This window comes from Ranitomeya imitator, chromosome 6, assembly GCF_032444005.1.
Source record: "Ranitomeya imitator isolate aRanImi1 chromosome 6, aRanImi1.pri, whole genome shotgun sequence".
Classification (NCBI taxonomy): domain Eukaryota; kingdom Metazoa; phylum Chordata; class Amphibia; order Anura; family Dendrobatidae; genus Ranitomeya; species Ranitomeya imitator.
In genome coordinates, this window is record NC_091287.1 from 419,522,813 (window position 1) to 419,550,200 (window position 27,388).

General features: G+C 45.9%; 1 protein-coding gene across 1 annotated transcript in view; it reads right to left on the minus strand.

Annotated features, from left to right (window-relative positions):
* Positions 1-27,388, minus strand: part of PRKDC (protein kinase, DNA-activated, catalytic subunit) — a 448,603-nt gene that overhangs the window by 282,722 nt on the left and 138,493 nt on the right. Inside the window, exon 23 of the mRNA XM_069731310.1 lies at positions 22,672-22,762. Within this exon, the coding sequence (XP_069587411.1) occupies positions 22,672-22,762 (91 nt within the window). The remainder of the gene's footprint in view (positions 1-22,671; positions 22,763-27,388) is intronic.

Consider the following 27,388-nt stretch of genomic DNA (forward strand, 5'->3'; position numbering starts at 1 on the left):
CTTGTGCCTTTTGAGGTAGTCTATTGTCGATTTTGATGTGTGTTTAGGATCACTATCCATTTGTTTGTAGAAGCCTTTTTTTTTTTTTTTTTTTTTTTTACAGATGGTGTTATTTGCATCAAGAATTTGTTGAAATTTCAATTAGTCCAATATTACCTCTACCTGTAAAATGTTCCCCATGCCATTGGTTGCAACACAACCCCAAAGTATGATTGATCCACCCCCATGCTTAATGGTTGGCGAGATGTTCTTTTCCTGAAATTCTGTGCCCTTTTTCTCCACACATACAGTGGGGCAAAAAAGTATTTAGTCAGTCAGCAATAGTGCAAGTTCCACCACTTAAAAAGATGAGAGGCGTCTGTAATTTACATCATAGGTAGACCTCAACTATGGGAGACAAACTGAGAAAAAAAAATCCAGAAAATCACATTGTCTGTTTTTTTATCATTTTTTTTGCATATTATGGTGGAAAATAAGTATTTGGTCAGAAACAAACAATCAAGATTTCTGGCTCTCACAGACCTGTAACTTCTTCTTTAAGAGTCTCATCTTTCCTCCACTCATTACCTGTAGTAATGGCACCTGTTTAAACTTGTTATCAGTATAAAAAGACACCTGTGCACACCCTCAAACAGTCTGACTCCAAACTCCACTATGGTGAAGACCAAAGAGCTGTCAAAGGACACCAGAAACAAAATTGTAGCCCTGCACCAGGCTGGGAAGACTGAATCTGCAGTAGCCAACCAGCTTGGAGTGAAGAAATCAACAGTGGGAGCAATAATTAGAAAATGGAAGACATACAAGACCACTGATAATCTCCCTCGATCTGGGGCTCCACGCAAAATCCCACCCCGTGGGGTCAGAATGATCAAAAGAACGGTGAGCAAAAATCCCAGAACCACGCGGGGGGACCTAGTGAATGAACTGCAGAGAGCTGGGACAAATGTAACAAGGCCTACCATAAGTAACACACTACGCCACCATGGACTCAGATCCTGCAGTGCCAGACGTGTCCCACTGCTTAAGCCAGTACATGTCCGGGCCCATCTGAAGTTTGCTAGAGAGCATTTGGATGATCCAGAGGAGTTTTGGGAGAATGTCCTATGGTCTGATGAAACCAAACTGGAACTGTTTGGTAGAAACACAACTTGTCGTGTTTGGAGGAAAAAGAATACTGAGTTGCATCCATCAAACACCATACCTACTGTAAAGCATGGTGGTGGAAACATCATGCTTTGGGGCTGTTTCTCTGCAAAGGGGCCAGGACGACTGATCCGGGTGCATGAAAGAATGAATGGGGCCATGTATCGTGAGATTTTGAGTGCAAACCTCCTTCCATCAGCAAGGGCATTGAAGATGAAACGTGGCTGGGTCTTTCAACATAACAATGATCCAAAGCACACAGCCAGGGCAACGAAGGAGTGGCTTCGTAAGAAGCATTTCAAGGTCCTGGAGTGGCCTAGCCAGTCTCCAGATCTCAACCCTATAGAAAACCTTTGGAGGGAGTTGAAAGTCCGTGTTGCCAAGCGAAAAGCCAAAAACATCACTGCTCTAGAGGAGATCTGCATGGAGGAATGGGCCAACATACCAACAACAGTGTGTGGCAACCTTGTGAAGGCTTACAGAAAACGTTTGACCTCTGTCATTGCCAACAAAGGATATATTACAAAGTATTGAGATGAAATTTTGTTTCTGACCAAATACTTATTTTCCACCATAATATGCAAATAAAATGTTAAAAAAACAGACAATGTAATTTTCTGGATTTTTTTTTCTCAGTTTGTCTCCCATAGTTGAGGTCTACCTATGATGTAAATTACAGACGCCTCTCATCTTTTTAAGTGGTGGAACTTGCACTATTGCTGACTGACTAAATACTTTTTTGCACCACTGTACGTGATTATCACTGTGTTCAAAGAGTTCTACTTGAACCTCAGCAGCCCACAGGACTTGATTTCAAAATGCATCAAGCTTGTTTAGATGTTCTTTTTGATACTTGGATAGCTTAGTTTTATTATGAGGACGCAGGAGAAGTTTTCTTCTGATGACTCTTCCATGAAGGCCATATTTGCACAGGTGTCTCGGAACAGTAGAGCAATGTACCACAACTCCAGAGTCTGCTAAATCTTTTTGAAGGTCTTTTGCAGTCAAGCAGGGGTTCTGATTTGCCTCTCTAGCAATCCTAAGGGCAGCTCTCAGTGAAATTTTGCTTGGTCTTCCAGACCTAATCTTGACCTCTACTGTTCGTGTTAACTGCCATTTCTTAATTACATTTCTAACTGAGGAAAGGGCAACTTGAAAACCTTATGCTATCTTTCTTCTTCTTTGTGGGCCTTCACTATTTTAAATTTTCAGAGTGCTAGGCAGCTGCTTGGAAGAATCCATGGCTGGGCTTCTATAAAGCTGGGAAATTAGCATCATCTGGCCTTTCCGAAAGATGATCATGAACAAGCCATAACTAGTGATGAGCGAATATACTCGTTACTCGAGATTTCCCGAGCACGCTTGGGTGTCCTCAGAGTATTTTTTAGTGCTCGGAGTTTTAGTTTTTAGCGCCGCACCTGAATGACTTACAATTGTTAGCCAGCATAAGTACATGTGTGGGTTGCCTGCTTGCTAGGGATTACCCACATGTACTTATGCTGGCTAACAGATGTAAATCATTCAGCTGCGGCGCTAAAAACTAAAATTCCGAGCAGTAAAAAAATACTCGGAGGACACCCGAGCGTGCTTGGGAAATCTCGAGTAACGAGTATATTCGCTCATCACTAGCCATAACCCCATCAGGCTAATTAAGGTCTGAAACCTTGGTCAAGGTTATCTGAACACACAAATCTCCAAGGGTGCCCAAACTTTTACATTGGCCCATTTTTACTTTTTGTAATTTTAAAAATGTAAAAGTAAAAGATATATATATATATATATATATATATATATATATATATATAGATTTTTTTTTTTTTTTTTTGCCTCAAATACAAATGAAATGTGTCATCTTTCACTTTAGGCATTTTATAGATCATTTCATGTTCAATTTGCGGAACTTTTCACAATAACAGTAATTTTGACCAGGGGTGCCCAAACTTTTACAGCTGCTTCACAAAAGTTTATAATGTAGAGCAGAGGGGAAAAAAAACAAATCACATTTTTCCCACAAAAATGTTATTTCAGCCCAAATTTGCTTTATTTTCACAATGATAGCAGGAGAAAATGGACCCAAAATTTGTTTTGCAATTTGTCCTGAGTACATCAATACACCATATTTGGTCAAAAACTACTTTTGAGGCACAGTGCAAAGCTCAGAAGGGAAGGAGCACCATATTGGAGTTCACATTTTGCTGGACTAGTTTGAGCATGCCGTGTCACATTGGCAATGCCCCTGAGGCGCCAGAAGAGCAGAACCTCCCATAAGACACCCCATTTTACAAACTACACCAAATAGCGCTCTGTCCCTTCAGAGTCTAGCTATATGGCCACATGGCTAAGTAGTACAGTTACACAGGAGGCATCCTGGAGCAAAGAATTTTCTATAATAGTTTGCGGACTCCATATACAGAGCCCTTAAGTGCAAGAAGAGCAGAATCCCCAGATAGATGCTACTGCACAGGCGTCATTTTGAGACAGTAATTTTTTTTTTCTGAATAAATTTATAGAAGCAAATAATATAATTAAATGCATATTATACATTATTATTATTTATTGTTATAGCGCCATTTATTCCATGGCGATTTACATGTAAGGAGGGGTATACATAATAAAAACAAGTACAATAATCTTAAACAATACAAGTCATAACTGGTACAGGAGGAGAGAGGACCCTGCCCGTGAAGGCTCACAATCTACAAGGGATGGGTGAGAATACAGTAGGCGAGGGTAGAGCTGGTCGTGCAGCGGTTTGGTCAATCGGTGGTTACTGCAAGTTATAGGCTTGTCGGAAGAGGTGGGTCTTCAGGCTCTTTTTGAAGGATTCGATGGTAGGTGAGAGTCTGATATGTTGGGGTAGAGCGTTCCAGAGTATGGGGGATGCGCGAGAGAAATCTTGTATGCGATTGTGGGAAGAGGAGATAAGAGGGGAATAGAGAAGGTGATCTTGTGAGGATCGGAGGTTGCGTGCAGGAAAGTACCGGGAGACTAGGTCACAGATGTATGGAGGAGACAGGTTGTGGATGGCTTTGTATGTCATAGTTAGGGTTTTGTACTGGAGTCTCTGGGCAATGGGGAGCCAGTGAAGGGATTGACAGAGGGGAGAAGCTGGGGAATAGCGGGGGGACAGGTGGATAAGTCGGGCAGCAGAGTTTAGAATAGATTGGATGGGTGCGAGAGTGTTCGAGGGGAGGCCACAGAGCAGGAGGATGCAGTAGTCAAGGCGAGAGATGATGAGGGCATGGACTAGGTTTTTTGCAGATTCTTGGTTGAGGAATGAACGGATATGTTAAATATTTTTGAGTTGAAGTCGGCAGGAAGTGGAAAGGGCTTGGATATGTGGTTTGAAGGAGAGATCAGCGTCAAGGATTACCCCGAGGCAGCGAGCTTGTGGGACTGGGGAGAGTGGGCAGCCATTTACTGTAATGGATAGGTTCATTGGGGGGGTCACGTGAGATGGGGGAAAGATGGTGAATTCTGTTTTGTCCATGTTAAGTTTCAGAAATCTAGCGAAGAAGGATGAAATAGTGGACAGACATTGAGGGATTCTGGTTAGTAGGGAGGTGATATCTGGTCCAGAGATGTAGATATGTGTGTCATCAGCATAGAGAAGATACTAAAAGCCATGAGATTCTATGAGCTGTCCCAGGCCAAAGGTGTAAATGGAGAAGAGCAGGGGCCCTAGGACTGAACCTTGCGGGACTCCGACAGATAGGGGGCGAGGTGAGGAGGTGGTGTGTGAGTGGGAGATGCTGAATGTCCGGTCTGTTAGGTATGATGAGATCCAGGATAGGGCAAAGTCTGTGATGCCAAGGGATGAGAGGGTCTGTAATAATAGGGAATGGTCCACTGTGTCAAAGGCAGCCGACAGGTCCAGGAGGAGGAGGACAGAGTAGTGTTGCTTGCTCTTGGCGGTTAAGAGGTCATTGGTGACCTTAGTAAGGGCAGTTTCAGTGGAGTGGTGTGACCGGAAGCTAGATTGTAAGCGGTCAAAGAGTGAGCAAGAAGAGAGATGGGAGGACAGTTCAAGCTAGACGTGTTGTTCCAGTAGCTTGGAGGCATAGGGGAGAAGTGATATAGGGCGATAGCTAGATACAGAGGATGGGTCAAGAGAGGGCTTTTTGAGGATAGGTGTGATGGAGGCATGTTTAAAGCTTGAGGGGAAAACACCAGTTGTTAGTGATAGGTTGAAGAGATGGGTTAGGGTTGGGATGAAGACTGTGGTGAGGTTTGGGATGAAGTGGGATGGGATCGGGTCAAGTGCACAAGTGGTGAGATGTGATCTTGAGAGTAGAGTGGAGAGTCGATCTTCTGTAATGGTGGAGAAGTTGGTTTTGGAGGTGGAGGGCTGGGAAGTCGGGAGGATGGGCTCTGGGGGTTGTTGACCAAAACTGTCTCTGATGTTCTCAATCTTCTGCTTGAAAAATGAGGCAAAGTTTTCAGCTGAGATGAGTGGGGAGGGAGGAAGTGCTGGGGGACGGAGGAGAGAATTGAAGGTGTTGAATAACTGTTTAGGGTTGTGAGACAGGGAGGATATGAGAGATGAGAAGTAGGTTTGTTTAGCTGTGGCGAGTGTGGTCTTGAAAGTAGTGAGGGACTGTTTGAATGCGATGAAGTGCTCGTTGGAGTGGGATCTTTTCCATCTGCGCTCAGCAGCCCTGGAAGCTCGCCTCAGTTCTTTGGTCAGGCTGGCGTGCCAGGGCTGTCTGTTGATTTTGCGAGCTTTAGTATGTGTAAGTGGGGCAGCAGATTCCAAAGCTGCAGCTATTGTGGTGGTATATAGAGCGGCAGCGGCATCCATATTGTGTAAGGAACTTATGTCTGTGAGAGGGAGGAGGGATTCAGAGAATGAATGTAGGTCAAGATGTTTAAGATTTCTGCGAGGGTGTGAAAGTATGTGGGGTGGGGATTGTGGACATGGAGTGGAGAGGGAAGAGAATGTGAGAAGGTTGTGGTCAGAGAGAGGAAGAGGTGAGTTAGAGAGCATAGATAGGGAGCAGAGGCGGGTGAAGATGAGGTCCAGTGTGCGGCCATCTTTGTGGGTGGCTGTAGAAGACCATTGAGTGAGGCCGAAGGAGGAAGTGAGAGATAGAAGTTTAGTGGCAGCTGAGAGGGAAGTGTCAATAGGGATGTTGAAGTCGCCCATGATGATAGTAGGGATGTCCGTGGAAAAAAAATGAAGTAGCCAGGTGGTGAAGTGGTCAAAGAAGGTGGTGGCTGGCCCTGGGGGGCAGTAGATGACAGCCAGTTGGAGGTTGGAGGGGGAGTAGATGCGCCCAGAGTGCACCTCAAAGGAAGGGAGGGTAACAGAGGTTGGCAGTGGGATTGGGGTGAAGGAGCAGGTATCTGACAGGAGAAAACCAAATCCTCCACCATGTTTGCTGCTGGAGCGGGGTGTGTGAGAAAGGTGGAAGCCACCATACGAAACTGCAGCAGGAGAGGCTGTGTCAGAAGGGGTGAGCCAGGTTTCGGTGATGGCAAGGAAGGAAAGTTTGGTAGTAACAAAAAGATCATGGATGTAGGAAAGCTTGTTGCAGACAGAGCGAGCGTTCCACAGAGCTCCTGTTAGTTGGACTGGGGAAGCGGGGGCTGGGTGAATGGGTATAAGGTTAGAGAGGTTACGGAAGGTTGTGATAGAGCGTGAATGGGAGGTAGAAATGACTGTGGAAATGTGGTGAGGAGGACCAGGATTTGGAGAGATATTACCAGCAGTGAGAAGGAGCAGAGAAAGTGTTAGCAGGTGGGAGCAGGAGAGGGCATGAGAGGGCTGTCTGTGTTTGGAGACACAGGATTGTATGTTAAGGAGCAGTTCTGAGGAGGAGGTGAGGTGGATGGGGAGGATTGAAGAAGAAATGAACAGTGCTTTACTAAGAGTAGGGATTAGGGGAGTTTGCAGAAAGTGAAGAATTATAGGGGTGAAAGTGAAAACAAACAGAAACATTGTTTACAGTGACTGGCCAGTTACCTTCAGTCCCCTTCTGGTTCAATTCTGGTTTTAATTCTAAACCAAACATGCTGCAGGACAGGAGTAGCCGCTTGCCTGCTGAAGGCGATTTTTTTTAATACATATAATGTTTAGTATGTAAACTAGTTGTCGTGCCAAGCACAGGCAGATTATTAACTCAAAACAGAAAATGAAGATTAAACAACCACAAGACGATTTCATCAACCCAGGTATCAATTTAATCAGTATAACGGCGGCAACCTGACACTAGGTTACTCAGCACAATCCTGAAGACATTTCCCTTTAAGCAGTAAAAGCTCTAATGATGCTACTGTTTGGGACCCGCTTAGTAAAGTAATCAGCAGCACTGGGTTAGTGCAAAATTGTGAGATCTGTCATTTTCACAGGGAAGAGGGTCGAGGACTGTTGTGTAATCTTGTTCTATATGCCGGGATCCCACAGCCTGGAAGTTCAAAAGAGGGATTTTTGGTACTCACCGTAAAATCTCTTTCTTGGAGCTTTCATTGGGGGACACAGGTAACCATGAGTGTATGCTGCTGTCGCTAGGAGGCTGACACTATGCAAAAAAACGAAAATAGCTCCTCCGCAGTATACACCCACCGACAGCCACAAAGTACCTCAGTTAGTGTTAAAGCAGTAGGAGAAGCAACCAAAAAAACTCAACATATGTACCAATCCAACATTGAAGGTACATAGACCAAATAATGGTACTAAGTGTTAGAGAGACTCCAAAGAAGGCACCAAGAAAGATTTTACGGTGAGTACCAAAAATCCCTTTCTTTATCGCTTCATTGGGGGACACAGGTAACCATGGGACATCCCAAAGCAGTCCCTAGGGTGGGAAACAGGAAGATTCAAGGAATAAATGGACTCAGGTCGGCCGGTGCAAAACCGCCGCCTGCAGCACCTTCCTTCCCAGGCCTGCATCAGATGAGGCATGGGTATGAACCCTGTAAAAAACTAGCAAAGGAGTGCAAAGATGACCAGGTTGCGGCCTTACAAACTGGAAAGCCAAATCCTGGTAACGAACAGGCTCAGGAGGCCCCCACCGCAGAGGGGAGTGAACCTTCACCCTGGAAGAGGCAGTTTGTCCTGAAAACGGAATGCCTCCACGGCAATAGTGAACTTAGAAGCTAGGAGCCCATTAAGATAACCCTCAGAGATGACAAACAGGGCATCAGATTGAGGAAAGGGAGCAGTCCTTGAAATGTAGACTCGGATAGCTGTGAAGGGATCCAGCTTGTAGAGGGACTTCTCCAGGAGATGGACCGGAGAGACACAGAAGGAAGAACAATGTCTTCATTAATGAGAAATGAAAAGACCACCATGGGTAGAAAGGAAGGAACAGGCCTGAGAACTACCTTGTCCTGATATAGAATCAGGAGCGGGGAATGGCAGGACAATGCAGCTAACTCGGAAACTCTCCTGATACACGTAATTTAACTAAGACAACTTTCCAAGACAGGAGAAAAACTGCGTGAGGTCTTGAATGGGCTCAACAGGAGTGTGCTGCAGCGCACCAAAGACAAGGCTAAAAACCCATGGATCTATCGGAAGACGATAAGGAGTTACCAGGTGGGCGACTCCTTGAAGAAAGTTCTTTTACCTGGGAACGAGAAGCCAGATTTCGTTGGAAAAAAATTAACCGAAATGATAGAGCCAAGTTAAGACTCACTTGTAGAAAAACCAAGAACGGAAAGAAGAGAAAAAAGGACATAGGGACCAAACCCTTGTCCACACTCCACCGGAAGAAGGCCTTTCAGTATTTGTATTAGACACGCAAGGATGCTGGTTTCCTGGCCCTAATCATGGTCTGAATGACCAGATGGGGAAACAACAGCCTCCCTCAGAGACTATAAACTCCGGTGGAAGAGAGAACTTTAAGAGGGGATCTGGACGCTTCCAAGGGGCGTCCATAAACATGTTCACCGGGCCCTTCTTGGCCAGTCCAGAGCTATCAGGATTATAGGAATCTCTTCTTCCTTTATCCCTTTCACAACGCTTGGACAAGGAGAGAGACTGAGAAAGACAAGGCAGTTGGAATTGTGACCACGATACTACTAGAGCATCTCAACAGGTGGCTAGCGGATCCCGGGACCTGGCAATGAACTAAGGAACCTTGTGGTTTATCCGAGACGCCATGAGGACGACATCCGGAGAGCCCAATTTCAGGATATCTGGATGAAGACGGCGGGGCTGAGCAACCACCGGCCCGAAGCGAGACCCTGATGGCTCAGAAAATTGGCTGCCCGACTATCTACCCTCGGAATGTGCACGGCTGATATGGCGGAAAAGAGACGTTCTGCCCATCTCAGAATCCTTGTTACCTCTACAACAACTTGTTTGCTGCGAGTTCCGCCTTGACAGTTTATATAGGCGTTGGCCGTGGCATTGTCCGATTGTTTGAAGACCGGCTGGCTCGGAAAGAGAGAATGCCAGTGGCGAAGAGCAAATAAAAAATTGTCCTGATCTCCAGGAGATTGACGGAGAGTGAGGCCTCTTTGGCGTTCCAGTGGCCCTGCGCTGTGTGATGAAGAAAAAGCGGCTCCCCAAACGAGGAGACTGCCGTCGGTGGTGATGACCTGCCACCAGAGAGGAAGGAAGGATTTCCTTCATAGGACTGATGCCGACAGCGTGACCAGGTGAGAGACTGCCTCACCCTGAGGCAGAAGCACAGGACCATCCAGGGAGACGATCAGAGGGCCAGCTGAAGAGGACGGGCATGGAACTGGGCAAAAGAAACGGCTTCCATGGTGGCAATCCCTTCCCCTAGAACTCCCATGCAGGACGGTAGGAGGAGAGAAGCTGGTCGCTTTAGTGAGGTACTTTGTGCTTGTCGGTGGTTGTATACTGCGGAGGAGCTATTTTCCTTTTTTTTGCATAGTGTCAGCCTCCTAGTGACAGCAGCATACACCCATGGTTACCTGTGTCCCCCAATGAAGCGATAAAGAAACTAACTTTTCCTAGAAAGTCGTGTCGTTTAGGCAGACATAAGAAGCACTTGTGACCTCTTTTGCAAATAAATGTTACTTAGAAACATCACTAGTTTGTGGCTGCAACTTTTTTCTTAAATAAACATGAAAGCCCCAAACTGGGACTAGAAACAGAACAATCAGCCTAAAGAAAAAGCTGCCAAACCCGAAAATCAAGCAATTGAAACAATATACTGAGGCACATGGGAGAACCTGCAGGGTCACTTTAAAACGGCTTGGGATTCTATGAGAAATAGGCGTCTGGTTGTGGGAACTTGTGCAAGTTTGGTAACCACTATTTTTCAGGCCATGGACTTACTATAATGTAAGATGCACCCAACTTATCAAAATATGAGGAGAAACATATTTCCTATTAGCTAAAACTTCCCTTTTGGTGCTGGGGATTAGAGCAGAGGGAGCTTCAGAGGGTCAATATTGGTTATGTATTGTTTTAGAACATTCATGGCCTTTTGAATAAAACAAATTAGAGATGAGCGTTGTTCGAGTCGAACTGTTCTCCAATTTCAAATTTGAGCGGTTTTGGGCGGTGTTCGAGTCGTTTGACGAACCCGAACAATTTGCTTAAAATTCGGCTGTTCGAGTTTCTGTTCGATAAATGTTCGTTCGCCAAAAGCCTAACTTGATTTGCACATTAAAACTGTTTATCATTGTTAATAGACTGTTTCAGTGTATAGTGGGCGGGGAGGGGATAGATCTGTGCTGAAATAACGCCGATCTCAATTTTTTTTATTCCTTTCCCGCATTTACAGTGGGGCGGTGCAGTCTCTCAGCCTATCAGCAGGACACACACACACACACACAGCAATGTGCATGTGATGCACACACAAGCAAGGGCATGTGTCATTGGCTGTGTATGTCACATGTCCTTGAACTATAAGAACCAGCCATTTACCCCATCGCCACCATTTCCTCACTGCTGGAGCTTAGTGTTAGACGGCACCGCTGCTGCTGTGGGCGCTATACAGACTAATAGTGCTTTTTTGGAGCGAATTGTCAGATAGATAGGTTTAGGGAGACGGGAGGAGTCGGGACTAGTTGTAATAGCCCTTTTCAGGGTAGGTTACAGCAGTTCATAGCACTGATTGCCAGGCAGGTCTGTGCCAGTGCTGTGCAAGTGTTTGTCTAGCTCAGCCAATCCTTTTGGGATAGTAGCATTGTCTGATAGTCATCTAGGTAGCCCGCCTGTGAAGCTAGCTACATCGCCTGTGTATCTCAATTTTCACGGCATCTAATCCGGTTGATAGTTTAGGGCCTAGGAGCAGTGTCTGCACGTCAACAGAGTAGCCTGCCTGTGAAACAAACTATACCGGCTGTGTATCTCAATTTTCACTGCATCTAATCCAGTCGATAGTTTAGGGCCTAGGAGCAGTGTCTGCACGTCAGCAGAGTAGCCTGCCTGTGAAACAAACTATACCGCCTGTGTATCTCAATTTTCACTGCATCTAATCCAGTTATTAGTTTTGGGCCTAGTACCACAGTTTGGCCACTCAGTTCTGCTTGGTTTTCATCCATCGGTTGTTGTGCCAACAACTACAGATACAGAGTTGCCAATTAAGCAATAAAATGAGTGGCAAAAGGCCTGCTGCTGGTGGAAAGGGGAATAGGCGTGTTGGAAAGGGGGAAAAAAGGTTGTGTCCGTGGGGTAGGTGGTCAAGCAACAGTAACATCTGCAGAAGAAAGACCATCTTCCAGCCAAAGTAAGGCTGCTTTCACACATCAGGTTTTTTGTTTCAGGCGAATTCCGGCTCTTCCGATAAAAAACGGAATAGAAAACCGGAGAAACCGGATCCGGCATTTCCCACATTGAATATTATTGGTGCCGGATGGCGCCGGATGGCCCAGCGTTCCCTCCGGTCTGATGTCGGATCCGGCGTCAAGTCGATTCCGGCGTCTGGAAAAAATGTCTACTGTAACGTTTTTTGTCTCCGGCGAAGAAGCCAGAAAGGCCGGATTCGGCCTTTCCGGCTTTTTACAACAATGCATGTCTATGGACGCCGGAAAGCGCCGGATCCGGAAAAAGTCGGATCCGGCGGCCGTATCTGGCTTTTTACACTGAGCATGCTCAAAAAACTTTGATCAGCCCCCTGGACTATATATAAAGCAGGGCCATGAGGCCTTCAGCCATTTGCAGCCCAAAAGCAGAAGAGCCAACACCCTGCCACACCCTGCCAAGACAGAAGGAGCCAGAAACCTGCCCGAGAGCCTGCCACAGAGCCAAGAGCCTGCCACAGAGCCCAGAGCCAGCCACAGAGCCCAGAGCCAGCCACAGAGCCCAGAGCCAGCCACAGAGCCCAGAGCCAGCCACAGAGCCCAGAGCCAGCCACAGAGCCCAGAGCCAGCCACAGAGCCCAGAGCCAGCCACAGAGCCCAGAGCCAGCCACAGAGCCCAGAGCCAGCCACAGAGCCCAGAGCCTGCCACAGAGCCGAGAGCCAGCCACAGAGCCGAGAGCCAGCCACAGAGCCGAGAGCCAGCCACAGAGCCGAGAGCCTGCAGCCATGTCTTCGGGGAGCCCTCCTCCTCCTCGCCGTCAACGCACAGAGGTTAGTATGAACCTAAGGTGTGTGTGTATCATGTATTTTTTTATCTTTCACCGTAGGAAGCTGATGAGGCTGAGTCCCCAGGAGAAGAGGTGGTCCCCGAAGATGAGGGAAGGGGTGGAGAAACCCACGGAGAGGGCTCACAATTGGTATGTATCTGTGATGTATTGCGGAAACACACCCTACACTACACACAAAACATAACACTAGATTCTTACATCAAAATACATAGAAACTGATACTTTCAAACCTCACACAACACATACAAAACATATATATCACATGGCACACAACACATAGAATGGCTACCAACAAGCACATAATTTTTTATTTTTCTCTTCTAGAGTTCTGAATCTGGTGCCCAAGCAATAGGTCCTTCCAGTGACTCCCAGGGTCGTCGGCGACATTCACGTGGCGGCCGTCGTCGTGTAGGTTTTTGTTATTTTTTGGGTGGAGGTTAGCAATGTTTCAAATTTGTTGTTAATTTTTTTCCCCCTTTTCAAACAGGTTTCACAGCGTGCTCCAGATTCGGACGGTGAGGAGGTCGGCCTTGATATTGACCTCCTCATCGATCTTGTCAGAGACAGGGAGCCGTTGTGGAATATGGGTGACCGCCGCCATGCTGATCTCTCAGTCAGTGACCCGTCGACTCTGGGAGCAAATCTGCTGTGAACTGATTCCGAGGTGGGAGGACCTAGATGTTCAGGCCCAGATTCAAGAACGTAAGTATCCTCAGTTCAGTTTTGGTGATGCATTCTAAAATGCTGTTTCTAACCAAGTTGTCTTTCTCCTATTTTAACAGGTGAGCGGATTGTGAAAAGGTGGCGGTCGATCAGGGATCGCTTTAAGAAGGAGTTCAATAAAGAGATGCGGGCCCCGAGTGGATCTGGAGGACGCAGGAGCACGTACAAATACGCAAGGGCCCTGTCGTTCCTCAGGTCAACAATGGTCACCCGAAGGTAAATATTACCCACCACATGCACTAATGTTTTACATGTCTAACCTCTTTTGCTCTTTCAGCCAGGGCCATGCAATGACAGTATATTAATTGTTTGTTTCTCTCTTTTTCCACAGTACCGTTGGGAGCACTCGGGAGCCTGCAGTACAATTGAACACTTCTGGGGCGATCCCTCAGGAGGCCGCCACCGAGGGACACTGACAGTGAGGAACCCTCTGCACCTTCCCACTCTGAACCTTCCCACTCTGAACCTTCCCACTCTGAACCTTCCCACTCTACTGATCCCTCTTTCCCATCCACGAGCGCGGGAGCATCCTGGCCGGTTCCATTGCATGTAGCTGCTGGTGAGAACATAGCGTTTCCTGTACCCCACCCCTCTGCTGCAGCCACCTCTAGTACACCTGTAGCATCGGGGCGGTTTCGCCAGAGGGGTCAGGTACATAGTTATGCTCCCGAGTTCTTGCACCTGAACGCATCGTTCCAGAACTGTCTGAAAGTTTTGTCCGAGCAAATGGCTACAGGATTCAATTTCATAAATAAAAGTATGCTCGAGATGCATACACTTCTGGTAACGATGCGTTCAGAGGCAAAACAGTCATCGAACAACACTTTTTTTCAGTCGGTGCTTGAGCAAATGGAGACGCTATCTACTTCTCAGCAGATGCAAGTAATGGAATCCTGCTAGTCTACTCTAGCGCTAATTGCCTCTAGAGCAGATAGTCTTTGCAACCATCCTCCAACTGGCCCCCCTTCCTCCACTGTCCACCACTACAGCCAGTACCATCCTCCTGACCCGTATCGCCAAACTGACCTTGCCCCATCCCGCCCAACTCACCATCATCCACATCGTGCCCCGTCCCAACAGCCACAACACTATCAGCGTTCCCGTGCCCCTTCCCACCAGCCACACCACCAGCCCCGTGCCCCTTCCCACCATCCACACTACCAGCCTCCCGCCCGTGCCACTTCCCACCCATATGATGATCCCGACCCATACAACTTCACATCTACTTCATCCTCGCCTCCTCTCCCTGCCCACTTCCAACAGACTCTATCACCCTCTTCCCAAACATCTTCTACACACATCACTCATTCTGCCACCCAATCCTCACAAAACATTTCCTACACCCCTCCATCCTACCAAATTTCTAACCCCAATCCCACTTTCTTGTCCACCCACTCAATAGCTTTCTCCACTCCTTCACCCCCAACCGTTGAACATTCTCTACCACCATCACATTCCTCTCTCCACACTCCCACTGTCGAAGTGTCCCTATCAGACAGTGCCTCCGATAATATCTCCACCCCGACGTATGAAAACATTTAGTATCCCATTTTTTTGCGTGTTGTTACATTATGTTAATAAAACTTTTGGGTTGAAAACTCTCTTGTATTTATTCATTAGGCACAAATAACACTTTTGTTAAAAAAAGGTTTATTGGTAACAGTAGTACTTTGGGTAAAACCAAAAAAGATGCACATCTTTGTTTAAAAATAAACAAACAGGTACCCAACATGGGTAAAAGGTAAACACAAACAGGTACGCAACATGAGGGTAAAAACCAAACTTGTACACAACATGGGTAAGGTAAAAACAACAGGTACGCAACATGGGTAAAAGGTAAACCCAAACAGGTACGCAACATGAGGGTAAAAACCAAACAGGTACACAACATGGGTAAAGGTTAAAGTTATTACTAGGTACATACAGCGTGTTTAAACTCTATCATCCTGCCAGTGTATTCTTCCTTGGGGTGAAATAAAATATTCTGCAAAGTGATCCCGTATTCTGGAAACTGTGGCAGAACTTATATATGTCTGGTTGCTATAATCCATCAAGGTGGTTTCGGCAGAGTGGTCCTCAATGGAAAGCTGTTCCTTGGATATAACATAATTGTGTAGGACAACACACGCTTTCACCACCTCATCCACAGTGTCTGTCTTTAAGGTTATGGATGTCAAGAGAACTCTCCATTTGGCGGTTAGGATCCCAAACGCACACTCCACCATTCTCCTTGCACGTGCGAGTCTGTAGTTGAAAATTCTTTTAGTATTGGTTAAACCACGGCTGGAGTAGGGTTTCAAAAGATGCTCTGAAAGCTGAAAAGCTTCATCCCCAACACATACAAATGGCATTGGTGGCTCAGAGGTTTGAGGCAGTGGTCTTGGGGGGGGGGGGGAAATTGAAAGGTTTGTCCATATAAATGCCGCCCCATAGAAGACAGTTTGAAAACTTGCAAATCATTAGAACGGCCATACGCCCCAATGTCCACCGCTACAAATTTGTAATCCGCATCGGCGATGGCCATCAGCACGATGGAAAAGTACTTCTTGTAGTTGAAATACTGAGATCCAGAACCAGCCGGTTTCACGATACGGATGTGTTTCCCGTCCACCGCACCCAAGCAATTGGGAAACTGGCACACTTCCAGGAATCTGTCAGCTACTTCCAACCATGTCTGCATTGTGGGATGTGGAATGTATTCTTCATGCAGATAGTCCCACAGTGCAAGGCAAGTGTGCCTCACTATTCCGGATATTGTGGAAATGCCCAGTCTGAATTGAAAATGTAGGGAAGACAGGGATTCACCGGTTGCTAGGAATCTGTGAAGAAAAGGAAGGCAGAAATTACTACAAAATCAAAATATCAAATAAAGAGTCCACAACAAAAGAATGCTTACCGAAGAGTGACCATCAGACGCTCAGCCGGGGTAATAAAGAATCGGCAATAGGTATCACTCCTTCTTATCAGATGTTGAACCCGCTCCACCAATATATCAAAGTTCTCCGCTTTCATCCGAACATAGCTGAAAAACTTTCCAGGGTCACCTCGAAGCTCCATATACAACGTTGAAAAGACTCCCCGGGTCATTCTCTGTGCCGTGATGGGGTGGATCCACAAACGGCGGCATCGCAGACGCATGACACGCTGTCTCTCTTCCTCTTTCTGAATCACAATAGCTTTTAAAGGGAACCTGTCACCCCGAAAATCGCGGGTGAGGTAATCCCACCGGCATCAGGGGCTTATCTGCAGCATTCTGTAATGCTGTAGATAAGCCCCCGAGGTTACCTGAAAAAGGAGAAAAAGACGTTAGATTATACTCACCCAGGGGCGGTCCCGCTGCTGGTCAGGTCGGATGGGCGTCTCTGGTCCGCTGCGGCGCCTCCCATCTTCTTTCCATGACGTCCTCTTCTGATCTTCAGCCACGGCACCGGCGCAGGCGTACTTTGCTCTGCCCTCTTGAGCCACGGAGCCGTGGCTGAAGATCAGAAGAGGACGTCATGGAAAGAAGATGGGAGGCGCCGCAGCGGACCGGAGACGCCCATCCGACCTGACCAGCAGCGGGACCGCCCCTGGGTGAGTATAATCTAACGTCTTTTTCTCCTTTTTTAGGTAACATCGGGGGCTTATCTACAGCATTACAGAATGCTGCAGATAAGCCCCTGATGCCGGTGGGATTACCTCACCCGCGATTTTCGGGGTGACAGGTTCCCTTTAATCGATTCGCCTCTGTGATGAAATCCACGTTGTTCTGCAGAATCTTTGCAATAATGCCATCCATCTTGCTCTGTATCTTGCTCCTCTCCAACCCGTCACAGATGTTAAGAACGCTGTATATATAGTTTTCAGCCGGCCAATCACCTTTTTAGCCTTTCAGGGGGCGTTTTTTTTTAAAGCCGGATCCGTAAAAAACCGGAAAGAAAACCGGACGAACCGGAGGCAACCGGATGAGCCGGATCCGGTATTTCGCCGGATCCGGACACCTGATCCGGCAAAAAAAAAAAATCGGATCTGGCTCATCCGGTTGCCTCCGGTTTCTTTTAAAAAAAACGGATCCGGCGATGCGGCGCGACGCCGCATCCGGCAAAAAACCTGATGTGTGAAAGCAGCTTAAGATGTCTACTTCTTTTCGTGGAAAATCTGATATGATCCCTTTCTTACGACCATCGCTACAAGCATCGCCAAAAATTCCAGATGAGGCAAAAAAACAGCAGGTGCTAGAACGGATATCAAGTGCTCGTTCAAGTGGGCTCTCCTCCATGTCAACTTCAACATCACAACTACTCCAGTCCTCAGAGTGGTCACCCCAATCGCACTTGCTTCCTCACAGCTCCCAAGTCTCCAGCCGCCCGTCTGAGCATGGGGTAACACACATGGTTGAGCCTGTAGAGCTGTTTACGCATACTATAGCCTGGGAATCAGAGGTCTGCTCCAGAGCTTCTGTGAATACAGACAAGGAAATGATCTGCACTGATGCCCAGAATCTTTGTGAGTCGGATCCAGGCCCAGATGAAGAAGATTCTGAGCATAATGTAGACCCTCGTTCCCAAACTGTAACTCCTGTTGGTGGAGACAATGAGGAAGATGATGATGAGACAGAGATACCTGACTGGAACGAAAACTTGACTTTTCGGTCGGGGCAGGAAGTAGTTGGCTCTGAGGACGATGGGCGTGAGAACACACAGGATGATGACAAGTTTGTAGACCCCACTTACTGTCAACCCCCAGTCCGCCAATCCATGAGGACAGCAGAGGAGGTGGAGGAGGATGCTAGTGACGAGTCTGACGACGAGGTAACGGTGCGCCTTCCTGGACAGAGACGGAGTACTGGAAGCACATCAAGAACTGCATCCTCAACCCCAACTGTGCCTCAGACCAGAAGTCGTGGTGGCTCTTCAGGTCGTATGGGCTCTAAGCCTTGCATAGCCTGGGCATTTTTTGACATTGCAAAGGATGACCCAACTCATGTTGTCTGTAAGATTTGTCAACAAAATCTCAGTAGAGGCCAAAAAATCACTAGCTTGAGTACTTCATGCATGAACCGTCACATGGATAAGAGGCATAAGTTGCAGTGGGAAGCTCACTGTGCTACAATGCGGCCTAGTGGGCCGGGTCAACCACCGTCTGCCCCATCAAGTGCATGTGCGTCCTCTTCATCCTCTGTGACTGTGGGGACAGCAGTCGCACATGGTTTTGGATGCAGACCTTCCACCTCTTCACCCGCAACAGCCAGTGTGATTGGCAGGTCGTCAGGACATTTGCACGTGGAAACACCTGCTGGTGTTGAGCGCTCTCCGACATCAACACCACATTTTGATCAAGGCAACATAACATCTCCGTCTGCACCTTCCTCACAGACCAGCGGTTTTCCGGGAACACCCTACTCAACTCCGTCTAAGCACGGCTGCCAGCCCTCAGTCCCTCAAATGTGGACAAGTAAAAGACCATTTCATCCTAGCCATGACAAAGCTAAAAGGTTGAATCTCTCCATCTGCAAGCTGTTGGCTACAGAAATACTGCCTTTCTGCCTGGTGGACACAGAGGATTTTCGAGACGTTATGTTCATCGCAGTGCCCCAGTACCAGATGCCCAGTCGCCACTACTTCTCAAGAAAGCTGTGCCTGCGCTACATAAGCATGTCGCCCACAACATCACCGCTTCCTTGAGAAACTCTGTGTGTGACAGGGTGCATTTCACCACAGACACTTGGGCGAGTAGACATGGACAGGGGCGTTAGATGTTGGTGATTGAGTACTGGGTAACTACGGCGATATCAGAAGGGGCTGCTGTCCAAGTCTTGCCGTCCCCACGAGTTGCTCGTCGATCCTCTGTATCTAGAAGTTCCTCCACTGCTTCTGCCTCCTCAACCTCCTCTCGGTCCTCCACCTGCACCCAAAGCCCGTCTGGTAATGCTACCCGCGTTGTAACTGCGCAGAAGGAATCCTGCACACCTCCTCACTATGCTGTCACCAGGGCTCAACGGCATCAGGCAGTGTTTACATTGAAATGTCTGGGAAATGTGAGTCACGCAGCTGAAGAGTTGTGATCAGCTCTGGAGACCGAGTTCCATCAATGGTTGTCTCCACTCAACCTGCAGCCAGGGAAAGCTGTGTGCGACAATGCTGCAAACCTGGGTGCGGCCCTACCCCGGGGCAATGTCACACACGTGCCTTGTATGGCTCATGTTTTGAACCTGGTTGTCCAGTAATTTTTATCCCACTATCCCGGACTAGATGGACTTCTGCAGAGGGCACGGTCGCTGTGTGCTCACTTCCGCCGTTTGCATCCCGCAGCTCGACGACTTGCATCTCTACAGAAGTAATTGGGCCTGCCAGTTCACCGGCTGAAATGCGATGTGCCCACACGGTGGAATTCAACTCTACACATGTTGCAGCACCGACGAGCCCTGGTGCAATACGTTATGACGTATAGCCTGGGCCAACGAGATCAAGAGGTGGGGCAAATCACGCTGCAGGAGTGGTCTCAGATCAGGGACCTATGCACCCTTCTGCACAGTTTTGAAATAGCAACGAAGATGTCTAGTGCTGACGATGCCATTATCAGCATGACCATTCCGGTGATTTACATGCTGGAGCACACCTTACACAGTGTTTGGAGTCAGGTGGTGGAACAAGAGGAGGAGGAGGAGGAACAGGAGGAGTCGTATGCGGAAGGGATCTCCAAAGTCAAGAAGGTTGGCAGCACCAAGGCGGCTGGCATTGGAGGCTGGGGGAGAGGGATTACCGAGAGCGCATGGTAGCAGCCAAACTGTTGAGGAAGGTGCAGGAGGTGAGGAAGAAGTGGAGGACGAACTGGCGCTGGGCATGGAAGACTCGTCAGATGAGGGAGACCTTGATCAAATTTCTGCTGTGCGAGGTTGGGGGAAGAGGGCAGACGAAGGAAGCATGATTCTCACCTCCCAACCACCAAGACAACAAGGATTCGGTCCTCCTGGATGCTGAAGACACACGAGTGCCTTCTTGCTGCACTACCTACCGGATTGTCAGAATCTGAATTAATGCCGACTACTGGGTTGCCACACTCTTAGATCCCAGGTACAAAAGCAAATTTGGCGAAATAATTCCTGCCATAGAAAGGGATTCACGCATGCAGGAGTATCAGCAGAGACTGTTACAGAATCTAACATCTGATTTCCACAAAACACCGGTGGTGCACGTAGTGAATCTCTGAGTTCTAACTTGCCAACCGTGGGACTATCGAGTCATCACTCAAACCGTAACAGTAACATCGTATCTGGTGGTAACATAAATTTTTTTCCAATCGTTTCAAGAATTTTTTAGACCATCCTTTGCGAGGCCACAGGAGACAAGAAGTCTGACGCACAGCCAACGCCTAGAGAGGATGGTATGTGTGTTCAGCGCTGCTGGTCGTGTGCTGACAGATAAGCGCACACGGCTGTCAAGTGACAATGTAGACAGACTAACATTCATCAAGATGAACAAATCCTGGATCCACAAGGACTTCTCTACCCCTGTGTCATCCTGGGGAGACTAAAAGCTTGATGATTTTTGAAAATCACCTCACCAACTGTTTTAAAAAAACTCTGGCGAAATTGATGCCACTTAAGTGGTGTCTGTGGCCGATTTTTTGGAAAAAATTGGAGACTCTTTATTTAGTCCCCTTGCTGAGTTTTACATGAAGTTGCCATCGTCAATTCCAGGTGGGTGGGGTCGTCTGCAGAGTTGTTTACGCATACTATGGCCTGGGATTCAGAGGTCTGCTCCAAAGCTTCAGTGTCTGCTATTCAGCAGAGTAGCCCAGCCACCCACCGCCTGTTTACCTAACTACTATTTTGTAACGGCATCTAGCACAGGAAATCCTTTTGGGCCTAGTAGAATTTGGTGCAACTCAGCAGCGTACCCCACCCATGAAGAAAGCTACACCGCCTGTTTACCTAAGTACTATTTTTTAACGGTATCTGGCGCAGGAAATCCTTTTGGGCCTTGTAGAATTTGATGCTACTCAGCAGCGTACCCCACCCATGAAGCAAGCTACACCGCCTGTTTACCTAACTACTATTTTGTAACGACATCTAGCCCAGGAAATCCTTTTGGGCCTAGTAGAATTTGGTGCAACTCAGCAGCGTACCCCGCCCATGAAGCAAGCTAAACCGCCTGTTTACCTAAGCACTATTTTTTAACGGCATCTGGCCCAGGAAATCCTTTTGGGCCTAGTAGCAATTTCTGCTACTCAGAGTACCCCACCCATAAAGCAAGCTACACCGCCTTCTTTCTTTCTCAATCTAACCCCTCGGCTCTGGGGTGTCCACTCTCCCTCCAGCTCTCTCCTTCTCACAGGTGGACTATCGCGCGTTTTCACACTGTGACGAATCTTTTGGGCCCAGGCATAAGAAGTCGTCGAGGTAATGGATAATATGTGCCGCCTTACAAACGTCCATGACGACACATTCGAGGAAGCAACTAAACGCTTCAAATAGTGAGCAAGATATGGAGCACCCCATGGGCAAACAGCGATCTATGTAGTATGCTCCTTTACAGAAGCAGCCCAATGGCAGGACACTATTCGGAGGCACAGGTAGTAACCGGAACGCCCCCTCAATGTCTGTTTTGGCCATTAGGGTGCCCCTTACCAACTTCTTGACCCACCCGATTGCCTCGTCAAAGGAGGTACAGTACATAGTACTGTACTTGGTTCCGCGTCAATGTTGTCGTTTACTGATTTGCATTTTGGATATGACAAATGGTGGATTAGTCTGAATGTATTGGGTTCATTTTTTGGCACAACTCCCAACGGGGGTACCACTACGTCTTCTAAGGAAAGTGTTCTGAATGGACCCGCCGCCATTCTACCTAAAGATATTTATTTTCTTTTTTTTGTCAAGACGTCTGGGTGTTGGTATAGTGAGTTTAGATTTTTACTCCAGCCTTTCTTGATTTTAGAAAGGCATGACATGCCTATATCTGTGTCTCCTCCTCCTTTTACTCCTCCAACTCTTTTCTTTTCGCATGACTATATGTAGTTGTGACTTTTCCATGTGTTTGTTGTGTCTTCTGAGCAGTTTGTCAGCTTTTGGACACCTTTTAAGGTGTTTTCTATGTATTTTCTATGTTTGTATGTGTTTGTGTTTGCCTGCCATTGGTTTCAATGGGGTTCGACGGTTTTAGTCGAACGTTCGACGAACAGTTCGTCGAACACGTCCCTGTTCGACGAACCGAACCGAACCCGAACACTAGGGAGGTGGCTCAACACTATCCTGGATGCATTCTCTAATTATAATACAAAACGTTTTTCATATACAAAAGCAACTTACCTGTTACTAGGCTGCGATTAATATGTCCTCCCAGACTTCCAAGTAATCTTACAACTCTACTCCTTACTGCTGCCAAAGAGGATTCATCTTTCTAGAAAACAAAATAAAAAAATAGATGATCTTAGGTGTATATACACACACGTACAGTGTTTACACTCACAGACATATTATACACACTGAATATACAGATTAGATTATGTAAATATATAACTTGGCCCTTGAGCCCTCCATCGATACAACAAAAAAGAAGAGTGCAATCTCCCTTAGGGACTTGGTTAGACTGAAACAAGCTTTCCACTCATTAAACCTAATAGACGTTTGGCGTTATATGAATCCGACCAAGCGGGATTTTACCTTCTTTTCTCACCCACACGGCTCTTACCATCGAATAGATTACATATTTGCACCTAGATCCTTACTACCCAACATACAAGAGGCAGACATAAATCCCTCCTTGTTCTCAGATCACTTGTATGTATTGGTAGAGTTAATATTATCTAAACAATTCTCCCCAAACAGGTCCTGGCAGCTAAATGATTCGCTCCTAGATAACCCTTCCACTAAATCACGCATTGCTAAAGCAATTAAAACATATTTTGAACTAAACAATAGTGATGAAATATCACCCTTAATATTGTGGGAGGCACACAAATCCGTACTGCGAGGAGAACTTATATCTATAGCATCCTACCTGAAGAAAACCAAAAATAAGGAACTGAATGTTCTGTATGAGGAGATAAAAAATCTAGAATCCCAACATAAGAGGACTTTGCTATCACAAACTCTTCTAGAACTCTCAACTAAAAGGCAAAGACTAAGGGACATCCTCAGAGAACAGTCAGCGAAATTTTTTGCTTCCTGGAAAAACCGCATATTTATATATGGGGATAAAGCCTCTAAACTAACTATGTCACTTATTAAAAAGAAACAAGCCCGCAGATTTATTCATTCTATCAAAACTAAAACTATTCTCAGATTGAGAAATAATTTCTAAACTATTACAAGTCCCTATACCAACTACGCCTTGAAGAAGGAGAAAGGGAAAAAAAACAGAGAAAGCAGGACATCCAAACCTTCTTAAATAGCCTAAATCTCCCAGCCCTATCTATATCTCAGCAAGAACAATTAATCAAACCATTTTCTCTTGTGGAACTCCGGTCAGCCCTGTCGAAGTGTCCCAAAGGGAGAGCCCCGGGACCGGACGGATTTACAGCACACTACTACAAATCCAATTCCGAAATTTTGCTTCCCCATCTGCTTAATATGTGCAATTCTCTTCAGAAAGGGGAGGCAGCCCCACGCCAGTTTCTAGAAGCCAGAATCTCACTGATACACAAGGAAGGGAAAGATCCGGAACAGTGTGGCAGTTATAGGCCGATCTCATTGTTGAACACGGATCTAAAACTATATGCGAGACTAATGGCAAATGGGGTGGCTGTCGTGCTGCCTCAACTAATTTCTCTGAATCAATCTGGTTTTGTGAAAGGTAGAGAGGGAAAGGATAATTCGTACAAAGTATTGCACCTTATGCAATATGCAAAACTTAAGAAAATACCAATTGCACTTGTGGGCTTGGATGCTGAGAAGGCCTTCGATAGGGTTGACTGGACTTTCCTACAGGAAACATTACTAAAATTTGGATTTCGCACGCCCTCGGTATCGGCTATCATGGGAATGTATTCCGCTCCCACAGCTAGGATCAGAATCAATGGATCGCTTACAGACTCATTTCAGATATTCAATGGCACAAGACAGGGTTGCCCGCTGTCGCCGCTACTCTTTGTACTTTCAATTGAGCCTCTACTACAGGCCATACAACAATGCATTGATATTGAAGGACTTCACATTCAAGGCATTCACTTCAAGGTGGCGGCGTTTGCGGATGACCTATTATTAATTATCTCAAAACCATTGAGAAGCATCCCAGCCATTATGAACACTTTGGAGAGGTACAGCATACTATCTAATTTTAAAATAAATGAATCTAAATCTGAGCTTCTAAACCTTGGACTACCTAATAATATAGTCAATAGCCTTAAATCGTCATTCCCCTTCCCTTGGAGACCGAAAAGTCTAACATATCTAGGCATACAGTTATGCCCCTCGGATAATGACCTTTTCATTCTTAACTACTCCAGACTATTGGAAAACACTACCACACTCATTCGCTCCTGGAAAGACACTTATCTATCTTGGGTTGGCAGGAAAAATATTCTAAAAAGCATAATTCTTCCAAAATTTATATATATCCTCAACATGCTCCCAATACATCTACCATGCTCCTATTTGGCTAAAGTGCATTCTTTATTTTTTGGCTATATCTGGCAAAAGGATAAATCACGCATTAATGCCAAAACACTTTCCCTTCCAAAAGATTTGGGTGGGATTGGAGCTCCAGATATTTCAAAATACTATCAAGCAGCCCATATTACAAGAACGGTCCACTGGATCAGGAAATCAGTAGATAAACAATGGTTAAGCATAGAAGAAGCATTGTCCCCTATACCTCTGCACTCCATGTTATTAGGTTATGCTAAGATATGACCCCACCTAAATTACAAAATATCTACACTTCTGCTACTTTTAAAATATGGAAGAAAGTCGGCCCAACGCTAGCACCCCCTCTCTCACCACTGACTATGGTCACCGACATTGTAGACACACTACCAAACTGTGCAGTCCATATTCCACTTGAACAATTGATTGTGGATGGGACTCTTCTTCCTCTACAGGATTTACTTCAAATCCCAGGACTCTCGAGTCTAACTTTTCTACAATATGGTAAACTTTCTAATATCATTCGCCACCACCGCCAATCTACTGACTTTAGTAGATCACTAACCCCTTATGAAACACTATGTGCAAGATCAAAAATACCCACTAAGTCTCTATCGATAATATACCAATCCCTACTTCAATTAGACACCTCAATGAAAAGGTCATACTTAGCTAGATGGGAGATAGATCTAGCCACTTCCTTCTCAGAGCCTCAAATCAAATATATATATAAAAATTCACATGGTCCCTCTGCCTGTGTGCGCATCCAAGAAAATTCATTTAAAATTATTTCCAGATGGTATTTAACTCCCAGTCAAATCAAGAAATGGTATCGCTCATCTAACTCTGACTATTGGAGATGTGGGGCAGATGTCGGCAACTACTTGCACATGTGGTGGTCATGCCAATCCCTCTCCCCCCTATGGAAGGCGTTAACCTCAATCATCCAAGAATTATTGGGGAAAAGCACTCCTTTAAAACCGGAGAACGTCTTCCTGAACCTACCACTGTGGCCAGGAGACGAGAAAGCTTCTAAATTAGCACAATTCATCTTGGCTGCGGGTAAATCCTTGATTCCTTCAAATTGGAACACTAAAATTACTCCCTCAATTAAGCAAATTTATCTTAAAATAGACCAACTGTACCGCATAGAGGAACTTGCAGCCAAAACTAACCACTCGTACACAAAATTTCAAAATATCTGGAACCCTTGGGCCCGATTCAGGACTCAGAATATATATCACTCTGAGATATAACTATTAAATAAGATTACTCATCCCAATTTGTCCCCCCTCTTCCCTCCCCCCCTTTCTCTACCCTCCCTCACTCCCTTTCTCTTCTCTTAGTCCCACCACTAGCTTCTCTTTTCTTTTCTCATCCCTATCTTCTTTTTGTATTGACATCTGACTAATATTACTTCTCTTTACAAGAGGGAAATTGTTTGCCATTTTGACAAATGTTACGGATCTGATCACCTTTGAGAGATTTATAACAATATCTTTTAGAGCTGTTTTTTTTTTGTTAAAACTTGATCTTTTGATTGTGTTTTTGATCATTATGTCATTTATTCTACTCTCTCAAATGTTTGTAAATCTTAATAATTTACAATAAAAAGAACATTGAAAAAAAGAGATTATGTAAATATACGGTAAATACTCACACATAATAGAGATTATTTTCAAGATTGAGAATACACCTTTAAACAAAAGGTAGATTGAGGCCAAAAGAACAAATTTGGCCTTTGTCTGGTAAATGGTCTGCTATGGCAACGTTCTGGTATACGTCAGGAAAGCCTATGATGTAGGCTAGGTGTACTAATATATTGTGTACCTAATACATAGTTTGTCAATCAAGTAAATAAAAATATCTTGATAGACTACAAAGTGAAAAAAATATATATTTAGCATTACAAAAGATGGAATTTTGCAATGGCCATGCATGCCTAAAAAACACTAGTCATTAAAGGGTTATTCCCAAGAAAACAAAATATCCATCATTTACAGGATAGGAGATAATTTGCTAATCACTGGGGTTCCAAATTGTGGCTCTGGATCACTGAAGACCATGGTCAGCAGCACCGTCCTGAATAAAAGTAGAGATGTGAATAATCGGTGTCTGCTCCATTCATTGTCTATGGGACTTCTGGGAAATAATCAGGCGCTGTATACTGCGCACCTCTGCTCCTTTCAGATGTTGTCCAGCCATGCAGGAGGAATTTGACGCAGTGCCCAAAGAAGGGTTTAAAGGGGTATTCCAATCTCTAAGATCCTATCCCAATATGTAGTAGCTGTAATAATAGCGAATATCTTCAATTAGAAATTTAGTGCAGTACACCTGATAACTTAAGTTGCTTACATTGTGGGTAGGCCATTACAGTAGGTTGGTTACAGAAACTCAAATGGTGCCAGTTAGTTAGTGGTCGTAACCATGGATACCTCAG